The 25,617-nt window shown below is 36.6% G+C and overlaps 1 protein-coding gene across 6 annotated transcripts in view; it reads left to right on the forward strand.

The window, feature by feature from the left end:
* LOC135219895 (histone acetyltransferase KAT6A-like) overlaps positions 1-25,617 on the forward strand; it is a 326,469-nt gene that overhangs the window by 74,076 nt on the left and 226,776 nt on the right. For all 6 annotated transcript variants that reach the window (XM_064257053.1, XM_064257055.1, XM_064257056.1 and 3 more), the window contains exon 2: positions 7,263-7,346. In XM_064257053.1, the coding sequence (XP_064113123.1) occupies positions 7,263-7,346 (84 nt within the window). The remainder of the gene's footprint in view (positions 1-7,262; positions 7,347-25,617) is intronic.

The raw sequence follows: 25,617 nt of genomic DNA on the forward strand, positions 1-25,617 counted from the left end.
CTCTCTCGGTTTTTTAAATCATTCAGTTAATCTTTACGACTCCGGAACTTACCTTATTTTCTGGTCTCTCTTCCGCAGCGAGATTTCTATAATAGTCACATCAACCGTGCATCTGACGTCTAGGCCAGTCCCTTACGACGCTCCTGATAGGTGGCTGATAAGCCAGTCGCAGGGACTGGAATCTCTCAGTCTCTCGAGAGAGTTCACATAGGCAGGATGTATATTCCAACCTCAGTATCCTCATTTCTTTCTGCTGTAGCTTCGGCTCCTCCTTCCTTGTGGATGCCGTGTTTCTGAAACTCATTTTTGGATGAAGTTTACATGATGAGCAACAGAACAGCATCGACCGTTGAAATTGAAGAAAAAAATGACATATTGAAGTAATATAATTAGAGAACACAGACAGTTTGGGAGAGTGGGAGGTTCCCTCTTGAGTTTGAAGACAATAAAAACTTAACTAACAGTCCATTAGGAGCGAAGGTTTTAGTTTTTTGGTTGTGCGCCCTCCCTCTGGATCTTTAAAACTAGTGAGGCTAGAGGGCTGCAAATTGGTATGTCGATCATCCACCCTCCAATCATCAAACATACCAAATTGCAGCCCTCTAACCTCACTAGTTATTCTATTCAATACAGGCCACCACGGGCGGCTGAGAGTTTCATGTGCCGTAACTCAGCATTATACCTAGATCATCGAAAGATAGATCTATTTCGGTGGTCTTGATTATACGCTGTAGCGGCTATTCGGATTTCGGTATGTGGCTCTTCGACTTGATGCATGAGAGTCACTATTCACACACACACACACAGACGTTCATTCAACAACTGCTTTCGTCTCTCGAGCGTTGCTTAAGCATCTGCTTCTCGTTCCTTTCATGTTTCTTACTATCCCACCCAGCTTGTTGCATCATCAGCGCTCTGTTTTCATTCATGAAATGGCAGACGTCGAGCTTACAAAATAGTACCTACAGTGTTTTGGCACACTTGGTGAACACTAAGCAGTAAGCTAGTTTCAAAATGGTCTCTGTTTTACTCTTTACCACATTCTAAAATGTAAAGAAAAAGTCGCAGCAGAAAGATTGATGTGCTATGCTATTGCTAATGACATTCTCTCTCTCTCTCTCTCTCTCTCTCTCTCTCTCTCTCTCTCTCTCTCTCATGTGAATGTGAATGTGTCTGCCAACTGCTACTCTGCATCATACACTTTGGTTGTTGGCGTTTGTGCTGTGAAGATATTTACAATGAAAAAAAATCTTGTTCAGGCGGCTCTCTCTCTCTCTCTCTCTCTCGCTCTCTCTCTCTCTTCTCTCATTATGTTAGGGATGAGGGGTGGGTTGGGCGGTCTCTATGACCGGTGTCTGCTCAGTTAATTAATGAATTCCTTTGAATTTCTTTCGTTTTTTTTTCCCCAATGACGAAAGACTGGCTATCCCTAGGGAGTAAATATTGTGATTTCGTGTCCTTGTGAGGAAGAGGGAGTTGAGTTTGAATAATATATGAATAAATATGTTGAGAAATAACCGAAAGGAATTCGTTATTCATTATGTAAGGTGCCACAGAAGGTGAGAATTCCATTCATATAGTGATTTAACCTATTATAAAAAAAAAACTTTTATAGCTATAGAAGTCATTGAATAAGTTTATTTAATCTATTATAGAAAAATAAAAATAGTTTTAGAAGTCACTGAATGAATATGTTGAATGCACAGTATATTAATGCTATTGTAATCTTTAGTATCAGTGCTGCTTTTTCTTTCTGTTGCTGGTAAAATTTCTAAAGCTATATTGTAATAAATTTTAAGCTAACAATCAAAAGATTAACATTATGTAGGTAGCATAGAAGGTTGGCAACTCCCCCAAGAAGGAATTAATATAGAGATTTAATCTTGTCGGGAAATACTTGTATAACTTTAGTAGTCATAATTATTGTAGTCATTGAATTAATGTATTGATTACATAGGACAATTACTATTACTATAGTAGATTTGCCTCAACGTGCTCTGATGTCCAGGCCACCAGTCCCTTACGACGCACCTGATTGGCTGTTGATAAACCATCACAGGGTTGGAAACTCTCAGTCTCTCTCGAGAGTTCACATAGGGATACTTTCGAAAGACGTATCCCTCGGGAGAGGTGAAACATACATCCTGCTTATGTGAACTCTCGAGAGAGACTTTGAGAGTTTCCAACCCTGTGATTGGCTTATCAACAGCCAATCAGGAGCGTCGTAAGGACTGCCCTAGACATCAGATGCACGGTTGATTTGAATCTACTATACCACTGCTCTCTCTGCAGATACGGAGGAAATTGCAGATTCAGACACAAAATGAATAATTATGATGAAGGAAGATCAAATATTATGGAAAAGTTGGATTTTTTGTTTTTTTAATGTCAGAATTTTTTGGAAATGAAGAAAAGAACAACATACCAGAACAGGAAAGAGACTTGGGAAAATCCTTATTATTACCCATATTAAATGAAGGAGAAAAAAACACGCAAACCATCATAGTGATGAATGCGCAGGGTTTAGTTACGAGTAACTCAAAAAGAAAAATAGAGTACTTAGAAGAACTAACCCAAATTGAAAAGAAAATAGATATAATGAATATAAGTGAAACCTGGTATTCCCAAGAGACTGGGAATGATGATCAAATAAAGGGGTTCCAAACTTATAGATCAGATATAAAAAATAGGAATCAAGGGGGAACCGCAATATATGGGAAAGACAAAAACAAGGAAAAATATATGAGAAGTATAGTAACTCAAAATGTGTGAACTAATAGTGGTAGAATTTGAAATATGAAAAATTAATGAACATAGTAATATATAGACCCCCTAATACTAAAGAGTTTGACATAATAATAGGAAAAAAATTGGAATTATATATGTAGAAATCACAAGGACTGGACTATTCTCCTATCTGGAGACTTTAACTTTCCTTTCGTAGAATGGAAAGAACGAATAGGAGATTGTGGTTGTATTTATACATATAAAAAAGAGAGTAATAGTAGTGCAGTAGATAAGAGGCAATTCGAAAAAGCTATTAGATATGCTACTAGAATACAACATTCAACAAATAAATCACCTGCCAACAAGAAAGGAAAATACTTTAGACCTAGTATTTTGTGAACGAGGTGAATTATGTTAAAGAAATAATAGTTTATAATGCGAGTATTTCAGATCATAATGTCATAAAATTAACAGTCCATTCCAAAGCAAGTGAAAACAGAGATAAGCAAGAAATGGAAAAAGTGGGAAGGATATGGAAAATACAACTTCTACAGTGAAAATATAAAATGGTCAGAAATAAATGAAGAATTAAACAAAGATTGGGATAAACATTTTCGTAAGTGATGACATAAGGGTAAATATGGAGATATTATAATAATATTATTAGAGAAAAATAGTGGATAAATATATACCGAAGAACAAAGTAAACAACATCAGTCATGCATACCAAGAGACCAGAAGGATCTTGTTCCAGAAAATCAGAAAGTGGAAAAAAGGTCTTGCAAAAGAAAAAAATGCATGGAAAGTTATAGAATTAAAAGTAAAATAGAAAAATTCAGAACAAAAGATTATACAATCAAAATAAAATGAAAAACGGGACTTGGAAGAAAAAAAACCCTAGTAAATATCAAGCAAACCCCAAACTATATACTCGTACGCGGAAAAGATGAATAAAAGAAGAATAGAAATAGGCCCTCTAAGAATTGAAGGGAGATTAACGAATGAAAAAAAAAAAGGAAATATGCAACATATTGGCAGAACGATTAATAGAGAATTCACCTCTAGAATTGATAATGAAGATAATGATATAGAAGTAGGGACGAAAAATAGTGAATTATTGGACTGACATAGATATTAATGAAGCTGATATTGTGCAGGCTATTAATGAAATGAAAAATGGAGCTGCTGCAGGTCCTGATGGTGTCCCTGCTATTTTGTTAAAGAAAGTAGTTCTTTCTATCGCAAAGCCACTTGCAATATTATTAAGACAAGTGTAGATACAGGCAAGATTTATGATGAGAACAAATTATTCATATATTACCCCTACTTTCAAAAAGTGGATCAAGACTAAAGGCAAGTAATTATAGGCCTGTGAGTCTAACATCACATATTATGCAAAGTGTATGGAAGGGTAATGAAGAAAATATTATGAAAACATTTAATAAAAAATAATCTGTTTAATATAGGACAACATGGTTTCGTACCCGGAAAAAGTACACAAACCCAACTGTAGTCCACCGTGAGAACATATACAAAAAAAAATATGGGAAAAGCGGAAATGAAACAGATGTGGTTTATCTAGACTTTGCAAAGCTTTTGACAAGGTAGATTCATAATATGTTAGAGAAGAAAATTAAAAAACATAATATAGTGGATAATGTAGGAAGATGGTTAAAAGAATTTTTACACAACAGAAAACAGATAGTTATTGCAAACGATGAGAAATCGGATGAAGCTAAGGTAATATCCGTGTGCACACAAGGTACGGTTTGTTAGCTGCATTACTGTTTGTTATTATGATTGCAGACATAGACAGTAGCTGCATTACTGTTTGCTATTATGATTGCAGACATAGACAGTAATGTTAAGGACTCGGTAGTGAGTAGTTTCGCCGACGACACAAGAATAAGTAGAGAAATTACTTATGATGAAGATAGGAGCGCGCTACAAAGAGACCTTAACAAAGTATATGATTGGGCAAAGGTAAATAGGATGGTATTTAACTCTAATAAATTTGAATCAATAAATTATGGAGACAGCAGAAGGAAAGCTATATGCATATAGGGAACCTAATAATGAGACAATCACAAATAAGAAGCAGTTAAAAGACCTTGGTGTGATGATGAATAGGAACATGTTATGCAATGATCAAATAGCAATTCTATTGGCAAAATGTAAAGCAAAAATGGGAATGCTGTTACGGCAACTTTAAAACAAGAAAAGCTGACACATGATTATGCTTTATAAAAACATATGTTCGTATCCACCTGAATATTGCAATATGATATGGTACCCACACTATCAAGAGGATATTGCCACAAATAGAGAGTGTACAAAGGTCCTTTACAGCTAGAATAGAAGAAGTTAAGGACCTTGACTACTTGGAAAGACTACAATCCTTAAAATTATATACTAGTCTAGAGGAGAATAGGACGCTACATGATAATTCAGGCATGGAGACAGATAGAAGCAATAGCCGAAAACATCATGGAGCTAAAAATATTAGAAAGAGCAAGCAAAGGTAGATTAATAGTGCCCAAAACTATACCAGGAAAAATAAGGAAAGCACACAGAACATTAATCCACTACGCACCAGCATCGATAATGCAGCGTCTATTCAATGCGTTGCCAGCTCATGAGGAATATATCAGAGTGAGCGTAGATGTGTTTAAGAATAAGCTCGACAAATATCTAAACTGCATCCCAGGACCATCCAAGATTGGAAGATGCAAAATATACCGGAAGATGTACTAGCAACTCTCTGGTAGACATTAGAGGTGCCTCACACTGAGGGACCTGGGGCAACCCGAACAAGATGTAAGGTCTGTAAGGTACTATTTATAACCCTAAAAATATTGATATCGATGACTGATGGCGACGTAGAAGAAAATGTCCCCCATACATAAAATTTATAAATACCTTTCATACCTGTTTACAACGATGTAGTTCGAATCGGCGCGCAATTCCTGAGACCTGTGCGATGCCTATTAGATGACAGGAAGAGAGTTATTGAAAAATTCCTCAAACGAAGCTGGAGACGCTGCCTGTGTTCTCAAAGGCATTCCTTAGACGGGCGTCATTTGAGCGTCGATGAAGCGCTTACTTGGAGTAGCCTTTACTTCCTATAGTCCTGAGTGGAAGTGCTGTAAATGGAGTTAAATTAAACAATCATATCTTTGTAATTTAGCTTAGGGAGTTTACCTTTAGCCGTTAGAGTGTTATTGGGGTGACATGCAGAAGTGTCCCAAAATGCCGGGGACACTTTTATAAATGCCCCTTACCTAATGCCTGTGGGAGACATATTCGTTGCCTTAGATTCTTGGAAATATTCACAAAATTTAGACTCCCTAAATCATCTTGGAAATATTAAGAAAACTGAGTGTCCCTGAATCATCTTGAAATATTCGCAAATGTTCCTGAATGGAATTGGAAACATTCGTAAATATTCCTGAATATTATAGAATATTCGTAAATGTAATTTTTGATATTCGTAAATGACCCCCCAAAATTATTGGAAATATTTGTCGGTGTCGCAAAAACTTTATTGGAATATTCGAAAACGCTCGGAATTATTTGAAAATACTCTTTTGGCCTTAGTCCTGCGGTTTTATAAGGCCATCGGCTCATACGTGTAATCCTTTTCATTCCTTTGACTGTACCTCCATTCATATTCTCTCTTCCATCTTAATTTCCTTTCCACCCTCTCCTAACAACTGATTCATAGCGCAGCTTAGCGAGGCTTACCTGCTGTTGCACCTTTAAAAACCTTTCTACTGTCAAATTCCTTCTTTCAGCGCTGAATGACCTCGTTATGTCCCGGGCCTTGGCCTTTGGCAGGAATTCTATCTTCTATTCTGTTATATTTAAGGACATTTAAACTATGAAAATTCAGTGGACCAGACATTAAAGATTTATTTTTTATTTACCTTATTTATGTATAAGGATATTTAAAGTACCAAATTCAATGGGCCAGCCATAGAAGTGTTTTTTTTATATTTATTTATCTTATGTATGTATAGGTATAAGGACATTTAAAAAACTACTAAATTCAATTGTCCAGACAGAAGTATTGGTTTTATTTACTTTATTTATGTATAAGGAAATTTAAACTACTAAATTCAATGGGCCAGGACGTCAATAAATGTTTTTTTATTTACCTTATTTATGTAAAAGGACATTTTTTTTAAACTATCAAATTCAAACATAAAAATTGTTTTTGTATTTACTTTATTTATGTATAAGGACATTTAAACTACAAATTCAACGGGCTAAACTTAATCATTGTTTTTTTTTGTTTATTTACTTTATTTTGTTTAAGGACATTTAAGCTACAAATTTCAATTGTTTATTTACTTTATTCTGTTTGAGGACATTTAAACTACAAATTACAATTGTCTAGACATAAATATTGTTTTTCCATTTAATTTATTGATATAAAAGGACATTTAAACTACCAAACTCGTGTGCCAGACATAGAAGATTGTTTTTTTCTTATTCAATGGGGCAGACATTATTATTATTATTTTTTTTTCCAGCACACTGACATGTCGGACGAGATGAAGGCGGAGACGATGGAGCTCATAGTGACGGCGTGTGAGAAGCACCAGACCAACAATGAGGTAAAGACGAGGTTTTCACTTTATATTCTGCATGTGGTTGCTACTGTTTGTTCTGTAAGGTTATTCTCCAAGTGCTTGCTGCCGCCTTTGTTTTGTTTAAAGCTCTTCCTAGGACTTTTTCTTTTTGGCGGGGGTGGTGGAGCTGGGTATGTTGGGGTAGGAGATTATGAAGGGGATTTTATTGTGCGCTTTATTAGCCAAAGAACTCGAGGTTTCCTTTTTCACTTAATGGTTGATTTAAGAAAAGTTTTTTTTCTCTCGGAATGCTGTTTATGAAATCCCAAGATTTTTGATGCATATATATATATATATATATATATATATATATATATATATATATATATATATATATATTATATATGTGTGTGTATATACATACATACATACATACATACATACATACATACATACATACACACACACATATATATATATATATATATATATATATATATATATATATATATATATATATATGGGGGTACAATCACAATGAAGTAAAATCCTCTTGTAGTTTAAAATAAAATATATCTTGTACAGGATTAAAGCTTTCGACCATCAACTGTGGTCTTGTCACTACAAGTGTGATATGTCACCTCAAGGAACTAACAAGCAAGAGCACAAACATTTGAAAGAACAACGGTTAGGTAACAAGCTAGTTCATATATGAACTAGCTTGTTACCTAACCGTTGTTTCTTTCAAATGTTTGTGCTCTTGCTTGTTAGTCCTTGAGGTGACATATCACACTTTAGTGAACAAGACCACAGTTGATGGTCGAAAGCTTTAATCCTGTACAAGATATATTTACTTTTACAAGAGGATTTTACTTCATTGTGGATTGTATCCCCATTTACTTAGAGGTACGACATAGTACCTGGCTTCTGCATATATATATATATATATATATATATATATATATATATATATATATATATATATATATACATGTATATATATATATATATATATATATATATATATATATCAGCAATTAAAATTTTTTTAGACATCACTGACCTTTCTTATTCTTAAACTAATGAATCAGTCTCCTAATATCATTACCCCATTCTAGACAGATGGACCAAAGGCTAATCATTATATCTGGACTTTGAAACTTTCATTCAGGGCATTTTTATCTTTTAATTTTAATATTTGATAGAGAAGAATATCATTGCTCGAATTTATATTTAATTGAACTTCTTGCAACAGTTTGACCGGCATTTCGAACTCTCTCGCTTTCTTCTGTGTTTCCAAGTTCCCATATCTTTACGTCATATAGATGAAGATGTATTATAACCTAGGTTTCCTAGTTTGTTGACGGTTTTCCTTCGGTGCTGAATTTAGATACTTTTGCCTTGTCCAGTTCCCATTAGAATATTCTCCGTAGGGGAGTAGAGTGCAGGCGGCTGCACTGTAGGCATTACCTAAGGTTCTTTGCAGCGTCCCTTCGGTACCCTACATTCGACTCCTTTCGTTCCTTTTACTGGTACTTCCGTTCATATTCACTACATATTTCTTTCCAACCTCCTAACTGTTGCTTCATGGTGCAAATGCGAGGTTCTCCTCCCCCTGCTTACACCTTTCAAACCTTTCTACTCTCAACTTCCTTTCAGTGCTGAATCCTCATAAGGTCCCCAGAGCTTGGCTTTTGGCCTAAATTCTGTCTTTCATCCTATTGTTAGAATATTTACCAAAGGTGCCAGATTATAAGTCTTTCTGGAATTTGAAAAAATCTACAATTCTTAGATAAAGAATCTTATTAGCATCGCTTTTGGAAGACTTTGTTAAAAGTGAGGGGTGATTCGACCTCCAGCTTACACGGGGCCGCATGCTAAAATCTACAGCCAAATAGAGCGATGTTTTCACCAACGAAAATTAAAATAAATGCGCTGTATTTTATTAGAAACTCATTTATGTGCACTGTTTAACAAGCATATTATTTATTTTTTACATTTTCTTTATAATAAATGAATCATAAAATCCTAGCCTAAAAGTTCTGTATCTTTAACTCAATGCGAAACACTTTTTCAGACCTTTTTAGGCTTTCCTACCCCCCAACAAGAACAACAACAGCAAGGACAACAGCAACAACAACAGCAACAGCAAAATAGTTTGTAGACTACTACCCGAGTAAGTGAAAATGTAATTCAAATTCAGAAAGGGAAACTTTTTTAAATTGTTAGCTGATATCGTTCGGATTTTTAGAAGTACAATGATGAGCATAAAGGACCAACCATATTTTGCTCAGTGAGAATTTTGACCTTTTAGTTGTGGCGCCAGCTTGAAGAAATGACCGACTATTTGATAAACAAGGAAATAAAGCTTAAACTACTTTTTAAACACTTCAGAGAGGCTTACCTAACCAGTAAAAAATAAATCTCGTTTTGTGGGCGTTTGTACCTATACAAAAAATACTTGGCTCAAGATCCCGATGGCAAGAGTATGCCAGTGAGGTTATAGAGTCATTTAGAAATAGTGGTCTGGTCCTTTTCTGTAGGATACGTCATTCTGTAGAAGTTAAGGTAGCAGGTTTTATTGTGTGTTCGTCAGTAGGATTGGAATGTAGAGGGAAGCTATAGAGACCAATAATTGCTCTCTGAAAAAGATAATGAAAGAAGGTAATATTTTGTATGTGTAATTCTTGATTCCTTTTTAAGATATACGTAAAATCCTAGCGGATTATCAGTGGTGTATTTTAACAACAGTCCAAGATTTACACCAAAAAAAAAATGGTCTTATTTTATCTTCATAAAATACAAAATTGATAAATAAACAAGTAAAAAGTGCGGCCACCGTTTCTTCGGTGCAATGGAATTTCTGTGCAACTTATAATGATGTACGAAACTCTCAGACCCGGCCCGTGAAACTTTCAGCCACGGCCGGTTGTTCCCGTGTTGTTTGCCTTGGCTTCCCATATGGGGGTCAGACGAAGATCATGGCTAAAGTAACCTTAAATAAAATAAAAACTAGAGAGGCTAGGGCGCTGCAATTTGGTGTATGTGATGATGGGAGGGTGGCGTGATCAACGTACCAATTTGCAGCCCTCTGACCACAGTAGTTTTTAAGATATGAGGGCGGACAGGAATACTGCGGACGGACAGACAAATAGCCATCTCGTAAGTTTCTTTTCACAGGAAACTAAAATGAAGATTTCAGAAGAATAGTCGATTAGGGAATTCTAGCTAACCTGGTCTTCTGCCCGATTTAGTTCATAAGAGATATCAAAGGCATCAAGAACAAAGAGTGATTTTCCAGAGTACCTCAGGGGAAATGACTGATTCTGTTTAATATCAGAAAGGACACTGGTAGGTCTTTCTTTTTTTGACGTTTTAATCAGTACCAGAAGAAAGCGATTTGTTTAAAAATGTTTTGAAAAATTACAGCTTTAGCAAAAAGATATACGAACTGAAACTAACAAAGAAACAAACGGCAAAAGTTAAGAAGCAGATTGTCACTGAATCGTTACAGAAATGTTAAAGAGAATACACATATCCTGCAGGGCATTCTGTTGATCTTTATAGAGGCTTGAGAATGTGTACCATGAGAGCAGATACACAAAGCGTAAGATTCTTCAGGGTTGAAGTGGGCGAGTTGAGAGGCGGGGAATCATTAAGAGAAGTGTTGAAAATGAAAGATGGAAATCAAACCATTTTCACCAAAAAGAAAAAAACGAAAAAAAACGAGAGGTGTTGATTTGAGATGAAAGTTGAAAATAAACCATTTTTCACAAAAAAACTACGGAGTTAAGTGTTTAATTAAAAAAATTGAAGTTGGAAATCAACCCTTTTCCACAAACAAAAAAACTCATTGAGGAGAATGTTTTGGATTTGAAGATGAACGTTAAAAATAAAAAAACCGTTCCCTCTCCCCCCCCCCCCCCCCCCAAAAAAAAAAAAAAAAAAAAAAAAAAAAAAAAAAAAAAAAAAAAAAAAAAAAAAAAACAAAAACGGTCCGAGAGAAGTGTTTATTTGAAAATGAAAAATTATTAGGGAAATGAAGCATTTTCACCAAAAAAAAGTAAAATGGCAAGGTCGAATGGGACATAAAGTTGGAGGGAACTAATCGTATTGCTCAGTCATGTCCAGAATTCCATTGCCTTAGTCTCAGAATTCTTTCATATATTGCGTATAGAGTTCACGTCAGAGGCCTCAATATGATGGTCATTGGTTTAGGTGTGAGACAGTGACAAGAATTCTGACCTGCCAGGCCAAGCAGTTAGCACCACACCATGCGCAGGAATGCTCGGTGGGGGGGCCAGTTCATTATACCCCGCTTCCCCTTTCTTCCACTTTGCTGTCCAACCTCTTTAACTATTACTTCTTAGTGCAACTTTGGGGCTTCCTTCCGGTTTCACACTCGGCCCTTAATACCTTTCGCTCTCTGTAGAGGAAAATTGAGATGGCTATTTGTCTGTCCGCCCTCAGATCTTAAAAAGTACTGAGGCTAGAGAGCTGCAAATTGGTATGTTGATCATCCACCCTCCAATCATCAAACATACCTAATTTCAGCCTTCGAGCCTCAGTCATTTTTATTTTAAGGTTGTTTAAATTTAGCCATGAGTGTGCATCTGGCAAACACTATACGACAGGCCACCACCAGTCCGTGGCTGAAAGTTTCATGGCCCGAGGCTCGAAAAGCATTTTTTTTACTTGTTTATCATTTGCCTTCATGTGTACTCTGCTGTCCAACCACTCCAATTTCCTCTTTGCACTGCGGCTTAAATTTTTTGCTTGATCCTTTCATCCATTCGTTCGGGGCCGAGTTCATGACATGAAACATTCCTCTGATTGAAGGAATTATTATCCCTTGAATATGAAGTATTTGTAGTAAACTTAAGAAAAAACATCACCGAATAAGAATCAGGGCCACCTAAGCACTAGGACGTGGGACTAGCTTTCTCATTATATATACATATATATATATATATATATCTATATATATATATATATATATATATATATGTATAGTATATATATATATATGTATATATATATATATATATATATATATATATATTATTGATATTGTTTATTATAGCACAGGCTGCTATGAGATCAAGAAACTGTGCTGGCATAAGGCCATCTTAATTACAAGCAACATCAGACAGATACGGAACATAAACACTACAGGAAACTCACTTTAATATATATAATATATAATATATATATAAATATATATATATATATATATATATATATATATATAAATATATGTATATGGTATATATATATATAATATATATATATATATATATATATATATATATTATATATGTATGTATATTTTATAAGATAGTTCCGGAAATGAAAAAGTGTGTTGTCACTGAAATATAATACTAGTACAAATATGAAGACGTATATATGTACAGTGTATGCCTATGTACCCTTGTATGTTTGCGTATAAACGTAAGCGTGCGTACGCATGAATATTTATTGCATAAGGCATTTTAATTCAGAACTGTGGAAAAAAAATCATTTTATGTTACGCGTGACGGTCTTTTTACGTATACATGGGTTTAATTCACGATTGTGAAAGAGAATTGTGTTATATTTATTATATCTGACTGTCAGATGATACATACATGCGTTTAATTCAAGAATATGAACAAGAATGTGTTTATCATTTAGTGCAATCGACGGTCAGATTATTCATGCGTTCAATTAAAGTTTGAAAAAGAATACTACCAAATTTTTTATGACGCATAATGGTCGGGTTATCCATGCGTCCATCTCATCATTAAAACAAAAGAATAACATTACCCTTTCCGAGCCGGATGATTAACACAACTCGTAATTTTTTTAAAAGTCGCATTTCCTGTGTCGATAATAATTTATGCGCCAATGTGTTTACATCACACGATTGTAGTATATTCGTCCGCTACGCGGTTATCGATTCCGTTAATGGCGTTATATTCGTTGGCGTCTCACAACACATCCGGGATGGTGTGCTTACGCAGGTTCCACGAGAGGGTTGCCTGTTGTTTATTTTATGTTGTATATTCAGAGAAGGACGTTTGATCATCGCTGTGTGCGTCTTAGATTGGGAGGCATATATGCAGTATGTGTAGTATGTATAGATAGTATATGTGAATAGGCATGATTATATAGTACAAAACACACATATAATATGTGTTAGAATAAGAAACCCACTAGATTACTGAGTATAACTTGTTTACTTGTAATTATTTACATTGTATTGTACTCAACACTCTAGAAGTGCTGAGTAAACTACTATGTAAATAATTAATTACAAGTAAACAAGTTGCAAACAGTTATTTTGTGAGTTTCTCTTTCTATCTTCAGAAGAGAACTGAAAGAAGTTTTCGTTTGGATATATATATATATATATATATATATATATATATATATATATATATATATATAATATATATATATATATATATATATATATATATATATATATATATATATATATATATATATATATATATCTTTAGATATTTGTCATATGATGAAACTACTTTTAAAGTTATTTATTTACATATATTTTAGTTTCTTCATTTTATTTATTACGGCGTCATAACCTAGGTATTGTGACACCAGTTATAATTATAGTAGCCAAGCTCAGTCAGTCAATCATATTCATTATTTATTGATTCTTGATCATAGCCGCTAAAGTTGAGTATGATAATATCTTATGCTCTTATCCAACATGGCTGCGACCCACCGTAGTCGAGTAACCACAGGAAATACAATTCACTGATTATGTCACGAAAGGCACCGTGGGTTGATTATGACACGGGAGCACGTCCTCCAAAATGATAATAATAATAATAATAATTAATAATAATGATAATAATAATGATTGCTACAACTGATTGTAGTTAATCTAGTGTGTGTTCTTTGCTAATAATCTAATTAATGAAAGGAATTACAATTATCAGTGGAATTTTTTACTTCATAATAATAGTGATAATAATTGTTAGTTAATTGCAGATAATATATTTTGTTGTTCTTTGCTAATAATGTAGCAAATGAAAAATAATGATAACAATGATAACAGCAGTTAATCCATTTGTCATTCCTTTATAATCTAATTAATGCAATGAATCCCAGTCATCAGTACGCGTTCATTATTATCGCCAAGGGAAACCATAACATCATAGGCCACCAAAGGACCATAGCTCAGTCGCTGCTTTTTTCATGAACTGTTATCCTGGGCGTTCTGTTTATCACTTGTAAATTGGCTGTGAATGAAGGCGTACAACTGTTTAGTTCCTGTGACTCACAGCTTTCGGTTTGCTTGTTTGTTTGTTTGTCTGTAGGGGTGGGACTTGTTATCTGTTAATTTGATTGATTGATTTTTTTTCAACAGTTTATTTAATCAGCAACATTGTGTTAATTAATGTTTTTTTTTAGTTTGTTTTGGGTCGGATATATTTGGTTTAATTAATGAAGGAAATTGCTCTCTCTCTCTCTCTCTCTCTCTCTCTCTCTCTCTCTCTCTCTCTCTCCACTTTTTGGGATCTTATTTGCAATCTAGGTGAAAAACTAGATAAATCTCATTGGCGTTTTCTAACTTGATAAGATTAATATAATCTCTCTCTCTCTCTCTCTCTCTCTCTTTAAACGCCATCTCATTTGACCACTGTGGGGACCTTACTCTCAACTCTAGTGAGAGGGAAGACAAATCCCATTGGTGTCATGAACCATGGCGTGATTAGTGATTAATATCGCCTCTCTCTCTCTCTCTCTCTCTCTCTCTCTCTCTCTCTCTCTCTCTCTCTCTCTCTTATACGCACAGGTGTAAAATTAAAGAGACAGGAGGAGACTTGAACAAGATGAGGCAATCAAGAGTATGTTTTAAGGATTAGGATTCCATTGACTTGTCTTAAAAAAAAGAAATTAAAGGGGGGGGAGTAGCGTGGGTGGGTGGGGGGGGCGGAGACTGAAAAGCGATAAAAACCAAGATGGTTTTGAAAGATTTGGTTTGTGAAGCCTTATTGAATTAAGTTTTTTAATATAAAAATGCGAATATTTGTCTTAGGGAATAGTCTTGTCCCTGGTTTATTGTTTATATACTTTTGCAGTGGTTTGTTCTGTAACTTTTTTTTTTTAGTTTTCTGTAAAAAAAAAAAACTGTTTTATTGGCTTTGTCTGCTTGTCCGCCCTCAGATCTTAAAAAACCACTGTGGCTAGAGGCTACAAAATTGGTATGTTGATTTACCCGCCCTCCATTCATCAAACATACCGAGTTGCAGCCCTCTAGCCCGAGTGGGTTTAATTTTATTGAAGGTTAATGTTAGCCATGGATCGTGCATCAGGCACCGCTTGAAGTGAAAGATGCCGACGCATCTTCATTTGACCGCATCTGGGGAGCAGCTGAGTCGTGCCCGGTCGAGGCTGAGAGTTTGGTACTGCCGCACATCGAGAGTTTCATACGGCATTATACGCTGTACAGAAAAGTCGATTGCGCCGAAAGGGCTCATTAAAAACAGCTACCCCTCCTAGGAATCAAAGTGAGAAGAAGAAGAAGAAATATGGCAAATATACGTAAAATATTTGCCAAAACAAAATTATATGATCTGTTCGTTGCTTGTTAAAAGCACCTTCTCAAAAACGGCGACCCTGACTATGAATCAAGCTGAGAACGAAGAAAAATATATATACACGTACGTACATGCACAGATATTCTTGCTTTTGTTTTTCATTTTTACCGCTAGAATACTGCTGCCGGCTTCTCTCTCTCTCTCTCTCTCTCTCTCTCTCTCTTTTTATACCGTTCCATTCGGTAGGTTTTCACGCCTCTAAATAATTCCTGGGCGTTTGACAGTCCCCCCGGCGTTGTGTATTCCAGATCGATTCATTCTCCCGCCATGTCAGTACTTGCCTCAGCCGCTGTGACGTCATGTGACCGGAGGAAGCTGCTCTCTCTCTCTCTCTCTCTCTCTCTCTCTCTCTCTCTAAACCGCCATCATATTAACCTTGACACTCATACTCCCTCTCTCTCTCTCTCTCTCTCTCTCTCTCTCACACTCTAGAGGGCCTTATTCTCAAATCTCATTGGGGTCTTCTGACACCCCGAAACTGCCATCAAATTAACCTTGATACTTTTACTCCCCCCTCTCCCCCCCCCCTCTCTTCTCCTCTCTCTCTCTCCTCTTTGTTTCTTTCTCTCTCTCTCTCTCATTAAGAAGTGATAAGTGATGTGGGAGAATCCCAAATTTGCTATTTAAGCAAGGTAAAGTTATACTATGGATCATAAGATGCGGGAAAAACAAAGAAAGAGAAGATGTTTCACCTACCAAGATTGGCGTACTTCCTCTCTCTCTCTCTCTCCCTCTCTCTCTCTCTGTGTCAAAAGATGGTGCCATCATGGAAGGGTCCACCGTTGGTTTTTTTATATTTATTTATCAACTTATTTTACAAAGTTATCGTATTATTAGTCAAATGACGTTCATTTTACTTTCCTGTTTCCTTTTACCTATTAAATATCTTCTGTAGAGTCTTGCAAGGGAGCTCTGTAAATATTCTTTAGAAGCCTGAATTTGAAGTAAAAATATACTGTTACGTATGCGAGGAAGGTTTGCGTTTTTTCAAATTATAAAAAGTTAAAATCTGCAGTTATTTTATATGAGCAAGGTTCGTTTTTCAAATTGCAAAAAAAAAAAAAAAAAAGAAAGAAAAATCCATAAATATGTATGTGAGTATTTTTCAAAAAACACATTTTCGTATTTTGTGTTGTGAAAACCACAGTCTTTCTCATATAGAGAATTGTGGATTTTTACTTATTATCCGTGGCCACAGTATAGCGATGCACCATAAGTAGTAATAATTATTATTACTACTTCGTCATGATGGAGGACTTAAAAAAAAAAAATAGACTCTTCCCACTGAATTCTCTTCAGTCATGCGTCATCAGATCTCGATTTCATTAGAATCCAGGGGGACTCACTGAAAGAGAATGGGCGCTATTTCCGCTTCAGATATGTCGACGTTGTGTAACCCCCCCACCCCCCCGGCCCCCGTGATAGGACAGAGAGAGACAAGGCTAAACCTAAATTTTTTAGTGGGTGGACACTGGACATTTTATTGTTGTTACTTAGTCATCGCATATCAAACATCATCAGTGTATACTGTACACTTATTCCTTCAGATTTATGTTTAATTTATCATTAATTTCCATACATTATGAAAATGTTACTTAACAAAAGAAATAGTTTTACAAATTCTGTCGTTCTCAACAAGTAGTGTTGGAGTTACATTCTAATCGCCCACAGACCTTTTGGGCGGAATCAGTTTAGTGGGTGGGCAATTTATTTCTGTATGTGGGTAGTGGCCCACCCGGTTAACAGTACCTATAATACCATTATTTCCAGCTGAAGTATTGGGATGGCATGATCAGTACTAATATGAAGTACCATAGTTCGCAGGCAGTAATAAGTCATTCACCCTATTAGTATGAGTTGTAGTAGTTGCAGTTGCACCAGCAGCATTATTAGTAGCAGAAGTAGCACTAGGAGTTGTATACGCAATAGGAGTTTGCTCCTGACTTTCCTCAGAATCGCTATAGTAGATTCGCATCAACCGCGCATCTAATGTCTAGGCAAGTCCCTTACGACGCTCCTGATTGGCTGTTGATAAGCCGATCACAGGGCTGGAAACTCTGTCTCTCGAGAGAGTTCACACAGGCAGGATGCATGTTCCACATCTCCTTAGGGATACTTTCGAAAGGCGTATCCCTCAGGAGAGGTGGAACATACGTCATTCCTATACGAACTCTCGAGGGAGACTGAGAGTTTCCAGCCTGTGATATTGCTTATCAACAGCCAATAAGGACCGTCGTAAGGGACTGACCTAGACATCACATGCATGGTTGATGTGAATCTACTATAGCCAGAAGTTGTTAAGGAACCGTTCAATAATAATAGATAATGGCTGTAGATATCGTCAGGGTAACTTTGAGACGCAGATAGATACTGTTCGTAGATAAAAGTTGTGCTCAAAATAGAAGTAATAGATTGCTTCCTGCTATTATTATTATTATTATTATTATTATTATTATTATTATTATTATTATTATTATTATTATTATTATTATCATCATTATTATTATTATTATTATTATTATTGGCAATGACATTAACCATTACATCGTATTGTTGATGGGAAAATGTTGGATTATATGACAAGTATACAGACAAATTGAAAAAACAAAAGAAAAGATTGGGATACGATGCCCGAGAACCCGAAGAGATGATTAGAGATTAGAGGAGAGTGTGATAAAAAAAGAACTTAGATAATGGGATGAATGAGGGAGAGAAAAATGATAGTGGTTGAGGAACTTAGTTATGCGCAGGTGCATATCGTGAATGATGGCAGGAAGAGATTAGACTCGAATTGTAGAGTAGATGAGGAAATAAAAAAAAAAAAAATTAAATAAAAAAAAGACAAGAGAGGGTTTGCAGAACTTGCTGAGTGAAGGTTGTGTCAGCAGCCAGATGTTGGAAGGTAAAAAGAACTCAAATAGAATGGGTATGATTACGCTAAGAATTATGGCATTCTTAAAATTCTCTCTCTCTCTCTCTCTCTCTCTCTCTCTCTCTCTCTCTCTCTCTCTCTCTCTCTCTGATTATGCTAAGAAATATTATTAAAAACTTTAAAATCTCAAAAGAAGCTGTATGTGTTTGTTTTTGTGACACCAGTTTCAGCAGTCATATATCAATTAATCTCTCTCTCTCTCTCTCCACTTTAGTGAAATACAAAATGATAACTTAAAGTAAGAATGGTATGATTATGCTAAAAAGACTTCTTTGTGTAAGTTGCGTTATTATTATTATTATCATTCAGAAGATGAACCCTATTCATGCGTAACAAGTACTCAGAGTCCATTATTGACATGAAAATGAAGCCATAAATGAATTTATATAAAAGAAAAGAACTGGAGTTACAAGGAGTTACAAGGATTAGGATGTCTCAAAGACTTGTTAGTCCATCCGAGGAGACAGCGTGTCCTCACTTATAAATAGGAGCAGGTTTTACTGTGCATTCACAGTGTCCCAATGATTTTGTCTAGCTTTCTTTTAAACTCTTCCACACTGTTGCTGTTTACAACTTCTGGTGGCAGTTTATTCCACGTGTCACATATCTTGTGTGTAAAGAAGTTCCCACAATGGGATGTGTTGTATCTCTTCAGTTTTAGTTTCCATCCATTGTTTCTTGTCTGGTTTTTGTTTAATGTGAACTGTTCGTGCAGTGTATGGGATCAGATGAGTTGAAAATGCAAAACAAACTGTGTTCCAATCCTGCTACAGACGTCACAATTTCTTCATTATTCTTGCACTGGGATCTAAGGCTTTGTAGTGACAAGCGTGTCCGGAAAATTTGAAGAATTCGAGACGTTAAGAGGACACTGTGGCTAATACAATTACATTCGTAGATACATATTAAAAATAAGGTTAAAATGCTTGGCAGTAGTAAATCACTGGATCATACTCACAAATGCATATGACATGGAATGATATGGGAAAAGACCGTCTCATGTTTACAATAATGAAGGAGCTATGTGTGTGTGTGTGTGCGTGCGTGCGAGCGCGTACAACATCAAGGTCGCCCCGTCGATGTATCTACAGCAGCAGCTTTTGAAGGGCAGGGTCGGGCCCCAATAGCAGCTATAAGAGCTAGCAGTTAGTAAGAAGCAGCTGCCCCGTGTGTCGTGGGACAAAGGCGTATGTCATTTACACACCTGCCTTTTAACCTCTCTCTCTCTCTCTCTCTCTCTCTCTCTCTCTCTCTCTCTCTCTGCGTGGCCGGGCTAGACAAGGACTCTTTGAGTACGCGGGCAACAACAGTTGCATTAGCTTTGTTTCACCAGATACTATCTCGGTATTTAAAATGTGCCCTCTCTCTCTCTCTCTCTCTCTCTCTCTCTCTCTCTCTCTCTCTCTCTCTCTCTCTCTTATTGGTTAATGAGGGCCTACGTAGGATAGGAATGATTATGCCAAGAAAAAATTGTTCAAAATTCTTAAATGCTAATCAGAATCTCTCTTTCACTCTCTGAGAGCTTAAAAAGGATTACACTAAAAAGTCTATTAAAAATTTATAAACGTTTTAAGAGTCTCTCTCTCTCTCTCTCTCTCTCTCTCTCTCTCCCCACTTGAGTGACAGTAAAAAAGGAATAACAAGTTGAAATTCACGGAAATAATCAAATACAATTCTCTGTGTTTATTGTATCGGTAGGTGTGAAACGCAAGTCAGCTACGTACCGTAAGTAACTTTTCTATTTTCTATTAGCATCATGGACACTTTTTTTTTTCGTCTATCGCTAAGGATACACAAAAAGAAATGTTGCGCGCTCAGGAGGACATACGCACGTACACACATAAACGCGTACATGATCGTTTCTCACCCCTTCATCTATATTAAGTCGACCCAGAAACCCCCTCTCCTCACCCAACTGAGAGAGAGAGAGAGAGAGAGAGAGAGAGAGAGCCTCCCCTCAGTTATTTCTGTACTGAAGTAAACCTACTTCGCTGACCTGGACAAAGAAATGCACACTAATAAAGACTGGCCGACATTGCAATTACAACGATGCAACAAAAAGGATTAAACAGAAAAATTGAAATTATATATTAGAAGTATGACGATACTAAACAAAGTATCAATGAAACCAATTAGAACAATTACTCAGGAGAAATATAGACGGCAAAAAAGTACGACTAAATCGGCCAGAATTCCTTGGAGAACAAAGTACAAGAGAGAGAGAGAGAGAGAGAGAGAGAGACAAAGGGATAGTGTGAGAGACAGGAAGCAGCTTCATCCTTGTTTCATATCTCGTTGTGTCATTGGTTGCTGCGTTCCTCTCTCTCTCTCTCTCTCTCTCTCTCTCTCTCTCTCTCTCTCTCTCTCTCTGTCCTACTTGTACTTTGTTCCCCGAGAAATTCTGGCTGATTTAGTCGTAGTTTTTTGCCGTCTTTATTTCTTCCTGTGTTTTTCATTATTTATTTTTTATTTTTGCTTTGATTGTTTTCGTTGATGTATTGTTATCTGTTTTTGTACTTTTACTTTTTTTTCTATTTACTTTAATCATTATCTTTCATTGTGAGTTTGTCTAATTGTTTTTGCATTTCTTTGGTCCGCAGGACCGGCAAAGTAGGTTTACGGCAGTACAGATATAACTGCTCTCTCTCTCTCTCTCTCTCTCTCTCTCTCTCTCTCTCTCTCTCTCTCTCTCGTAGTTATCAACTCAACTAACGTGTAATCGTTAATTACGCCCATCCTGTGAATTATCAACATATCGAGTGAATGAATGATATTGTGGATAATGAACGCCTCACAATATGTAGTCGTTAACATTTCCTGCTGTCAAATGAAATTTGTTTGGCTGGGATTGTTTCGTATAAATTTTTGGCTTACTCGGGGAGTAAGCCTACAGACTACTTTGTTGTTGTTGTTGATGTTGTTGTTGTTGTTGATGGAGGTGGTGGGATAGGAAAGGTCTATGAAAGAACCTAAAAATGTCTGAAAAAGGCTATTTCACGTTGAGTGAAAGATACATGAATTTTAGGGTAGGACATTTATGATATATTTATTAGAGTGTAAAATGTAAAAAAAAAAAAAAATAAATTATGTGCATGTTAAACAGTACAGAACAATTATTTCTAATGAAATACAGCGTATTTATTTTAATTTTCGTTGTTGAAACAAGGCTCTATTTGACCGTTGATTCAAGCACGTTTTAATTTAAGTTAAGTTAGGAATATCATGTATACAACTTATGCGTAATGGGAAAATCTTGCACGCGTCGCGAGTAAGCTGGAGGGCGGGTTACTCCTTGTTATTACTTGCATATAATATTTATCTCTTGAAGTCACATTTTGGTAAACACAACCAAGATGTTACATATCACTTTACATTTTTTTCGAACGCCTCACTGCTTATAAGCGTGAAATTGTTTTGAACTAGTATTTTTTCCCATTTTCAGAAGTGTATTGGTGTTAATTATGAGTAGAAATTAATTTATGTATACCATTTTTATCCGAAATAGATACCATTTTTCCACCCAAGAGCTTTTGGTTAGCAAGCAGGGAAAAATGCTTATGGAGAAAAGTAATCATAATATATATATATATATATATATATATATATATATATATATATATATATATATATATACATATATATAAAAATGACGAGATTCGAAAGGCCTTGCAGCTGTTACATCATTGTTTCACTTTGCTTCGTGGATTTTGACTTTGCTTATTCATCACATTCCAAATTTTCAGTTATACATACACATGTGTGTTTATATATGTGTATATTTATTGTATATATATGTGTGCGTGTGTATGTATGTATGTATTTATGTAAATATATACATACACACATACGTAATGTTTGTATGCATTACGTTCAAAATATGGTCCCGAAAGTGGGCATGATCCACTATAGGACGCTGATGATGATGATGATGAGATGATGATGATGATGAATGATGATTGATATTTTGGCCATTTCGCTGCAACGATTGAATGTGGGTTACTGCTTTATATATGAACGGTGTTATAGATTTGGTTGATGACCTCTTGAATGTTTTATAATGCCGAGTGCGCGGTGGAGGTTTTTTTATTATTTATTTTATTTTTATTTTTATTCGGTTGTTTATGGTGCTTACAGAATTAGTGAATTAATTGATGATATTCTTTGATTGATGTTGTTAGTGAGATGTGTTTTTTGAAATATAATAATAATAATAATAATAATAATAATAATAATAATAATATGGAAGGAGGCCTTCTCTGAGGGCAGTAGCATTGAATACAATAGCTGTTTCAACGGCATTTAATTTATATAGAATCTTCTCAATTCTTCTTATTATCTTTTTCTCGTCAGCATGTAGCTGTGTATTAAGTTTCCTAAGGACATGTAAAGATTTTCATTTGTCTTAGGTTTATTCCTCTAACGTGTCGACAGCGCACAGGCAGTCATCTATGAGAGTTTCAGTACAGTACAGTGAATTAAGATACAGTTTACAAGTATTTATAGCATGCAAGGTCGTGTACAATCGGTGGGCGGGTCGGTGGGAACGGATTTTAATTGGTCGTTGGATGGAAACGAAATCTCCCCCTGAGGCGTTCTGACCTGCGTAGTTTGGACTGGGTTATTAGCGTCGGTTGGGTGTTGTTTGGGGTACCCACCTCTTGGGCGGCAGGCTGTACAATTGATATATCTTCCGCTCGTTCTCTCTCCCGCTTTCTCTCTACTTCTTCCGCTCTTTCTCTCTCTCTTGCTCTCTCTCTTTCTCTTTCTGCAAGTTCCTCTCTCTCTCTCTCTCTCTCTCGTTCGCTCCTTCTAACGCTCTCTCTTTCTCTCTCTGCCTGCTCCTCTCTCTCTCTTTCTCTCTTTCTCTCTCTGTTTTGTTTGCCTCCTCTCTCTCTTTCTTTCTTTCTTTCTCTCTCTCTCTCTCTCTGTCTCTCCCCCTCGATCTCTCTCTCTCTCTCTCTCTCTGTCTCTCCCCCCCTCGATCTCTCCTCTCTCTCTCGTGGATGTATACGTAGTGCGGTTGGTTCTTGCGCCATTTCTTCTTATGATGGTGGGAGAAACTCTGTTTCTTTTACCGTGTTGATAGTCGGTTTTTTCTCTAATATATGTAAAGCTTCAAGATAACGTAGGCGTTTTCGGTCCGGTGCATGGTCAATAATTTCTATGTTCTTTATAAGCTCAGCTCTTTCTGGTCTCCTGTTGTGTTTTTCCCTATAGTGAATGAAAATGGCCCCTTCTTGAAGATGACACGAGAGACGCGGTTGGAGAGTCTGGTAGTGGTCATCCCGATATAAGAATGGTGGCATCCATCCACCGAGCATGTGAATTCGTAGATGACACTCCTTCTCTTCAAAGACGTTTCTGGGGGCGCCGGGTTGTTTCTAAGAAGCAGCTGGCTGGTTTTCATGCTTTTGTAATAAATTATGAGGCTAATTTTATCACTTTCTGTAGTGGGGGAGACATTTTCACTGATTATTTTCCTTATAGCCTTTTCATCTTCCAAATATTTGTTTGGTGGGCATATGATTTTTATAAAATATTTTTATAGCTCCACTTTGGTCGTTAGTTACGGTCGTTCTTTCTTGGTGCCATTTATTTATGGAGTCCCTCGTTTGGCGTTCGACCTACGGTTTGAAAAGTTATTATTAATGAGAACTTGTGTAGACCTTTCGATTTCCCTGGTGGTTTCTCTCCATGTGGAACAGTGTGTAAGGCGCGGCGGACGAAGGCCTCTACCACCGATCTTTTGTACCTGTCTGGGCACTCGCTGGACCCATTAAGGCATAGACCCGGGTTTGTGGGTTCTTGTAAACCGTGGTGGTGTATCCCGTAGGGGTCTGCTGTACCCGAACGTCCAGGAAGGGTAGGGCACCGTCAACGCTGCGTTCACACGTGAAGTGGAGGACGGAGCATTCTTCGAAGGTGTTTCTTAAAGTTTCAAGGTCCTCTTCTCTGTTAACTTTTATGAAGGTGTCGTCTATGTAGCGGTAGTATTGGGGAGGACAGGGGATCTTATTGAAAACTCTTTCTTCGACGACACTCATGTAGAAGTTGGCAAATAGAACCCCTAATGGGGATCCCATTGCCACGCCGTCAATCTGGCAATAAAGATGTCCTCTGTGGGTCGTGAATGGTGCCTTCTTGGTACATATTTCAAGGAGGGATTTTAGGGCTTCCTCGGGGATGTTCAAAGCCTGTGTCTCCTCACATCTGTATACTCTGTCGAGGATGTGTTCAATCGTCTCGTCGACTGGAACGTTCCGTGAAAGAGGGCTCTCGACGTCAAGAGAGGCGATGATACCTGTAGACGGAGTCTCGGAGTTTACGTAAAAAGTCGGTAGATGACTGTAGACAATACCTGTCAGGGATATATGGCGTGAGGAGTTCATTGAGTCTCTTCGCGATTTTGTAAGTCGGGGTTGGGATTTGGCTTATAATAGGGCGAAGAGGATTTCCAGGCTTGTGGGTTTTTACGGTGCCGTAAAATATACCCTGGATTAAAGTCACCCTGGGCAAGGGGAAGTCTGGGAGCATTCCTAGCGGCATGGATTCTTTCGACCGTCCTATTAATGTCTCGTCGGATGTCTTCGATGGGGTTCTTGTTGATTTTTCTGAATTTGGATTGATCAGCCAGTATTTGGTCCAGTTTCTCGTGATATTCTGAGGTCTTGATGAGCACTAGGGCAGCAGCTTTGTCTGCCCTTCTTATTGTTATTTCCTGGTTTGATTTCAAGTTTTTAGCAGTTTCTTTCAATTCTCTGGTAAGGAT

This window comes from Macrobrachium nipponense, chromosome 1 (assembly GCF_015104395.2).
Source record: "Macrobrachium nipponense isolate FS-2020 chromosome 1, ASM1510439v2, whole genome shotgun sequence".
NCBI lineage: Eukaryota > Metazoa > Arthropoda > Malacostraca > Decapoda > Palaemonidae > Macrobrachium > Macrobrachium nipponense.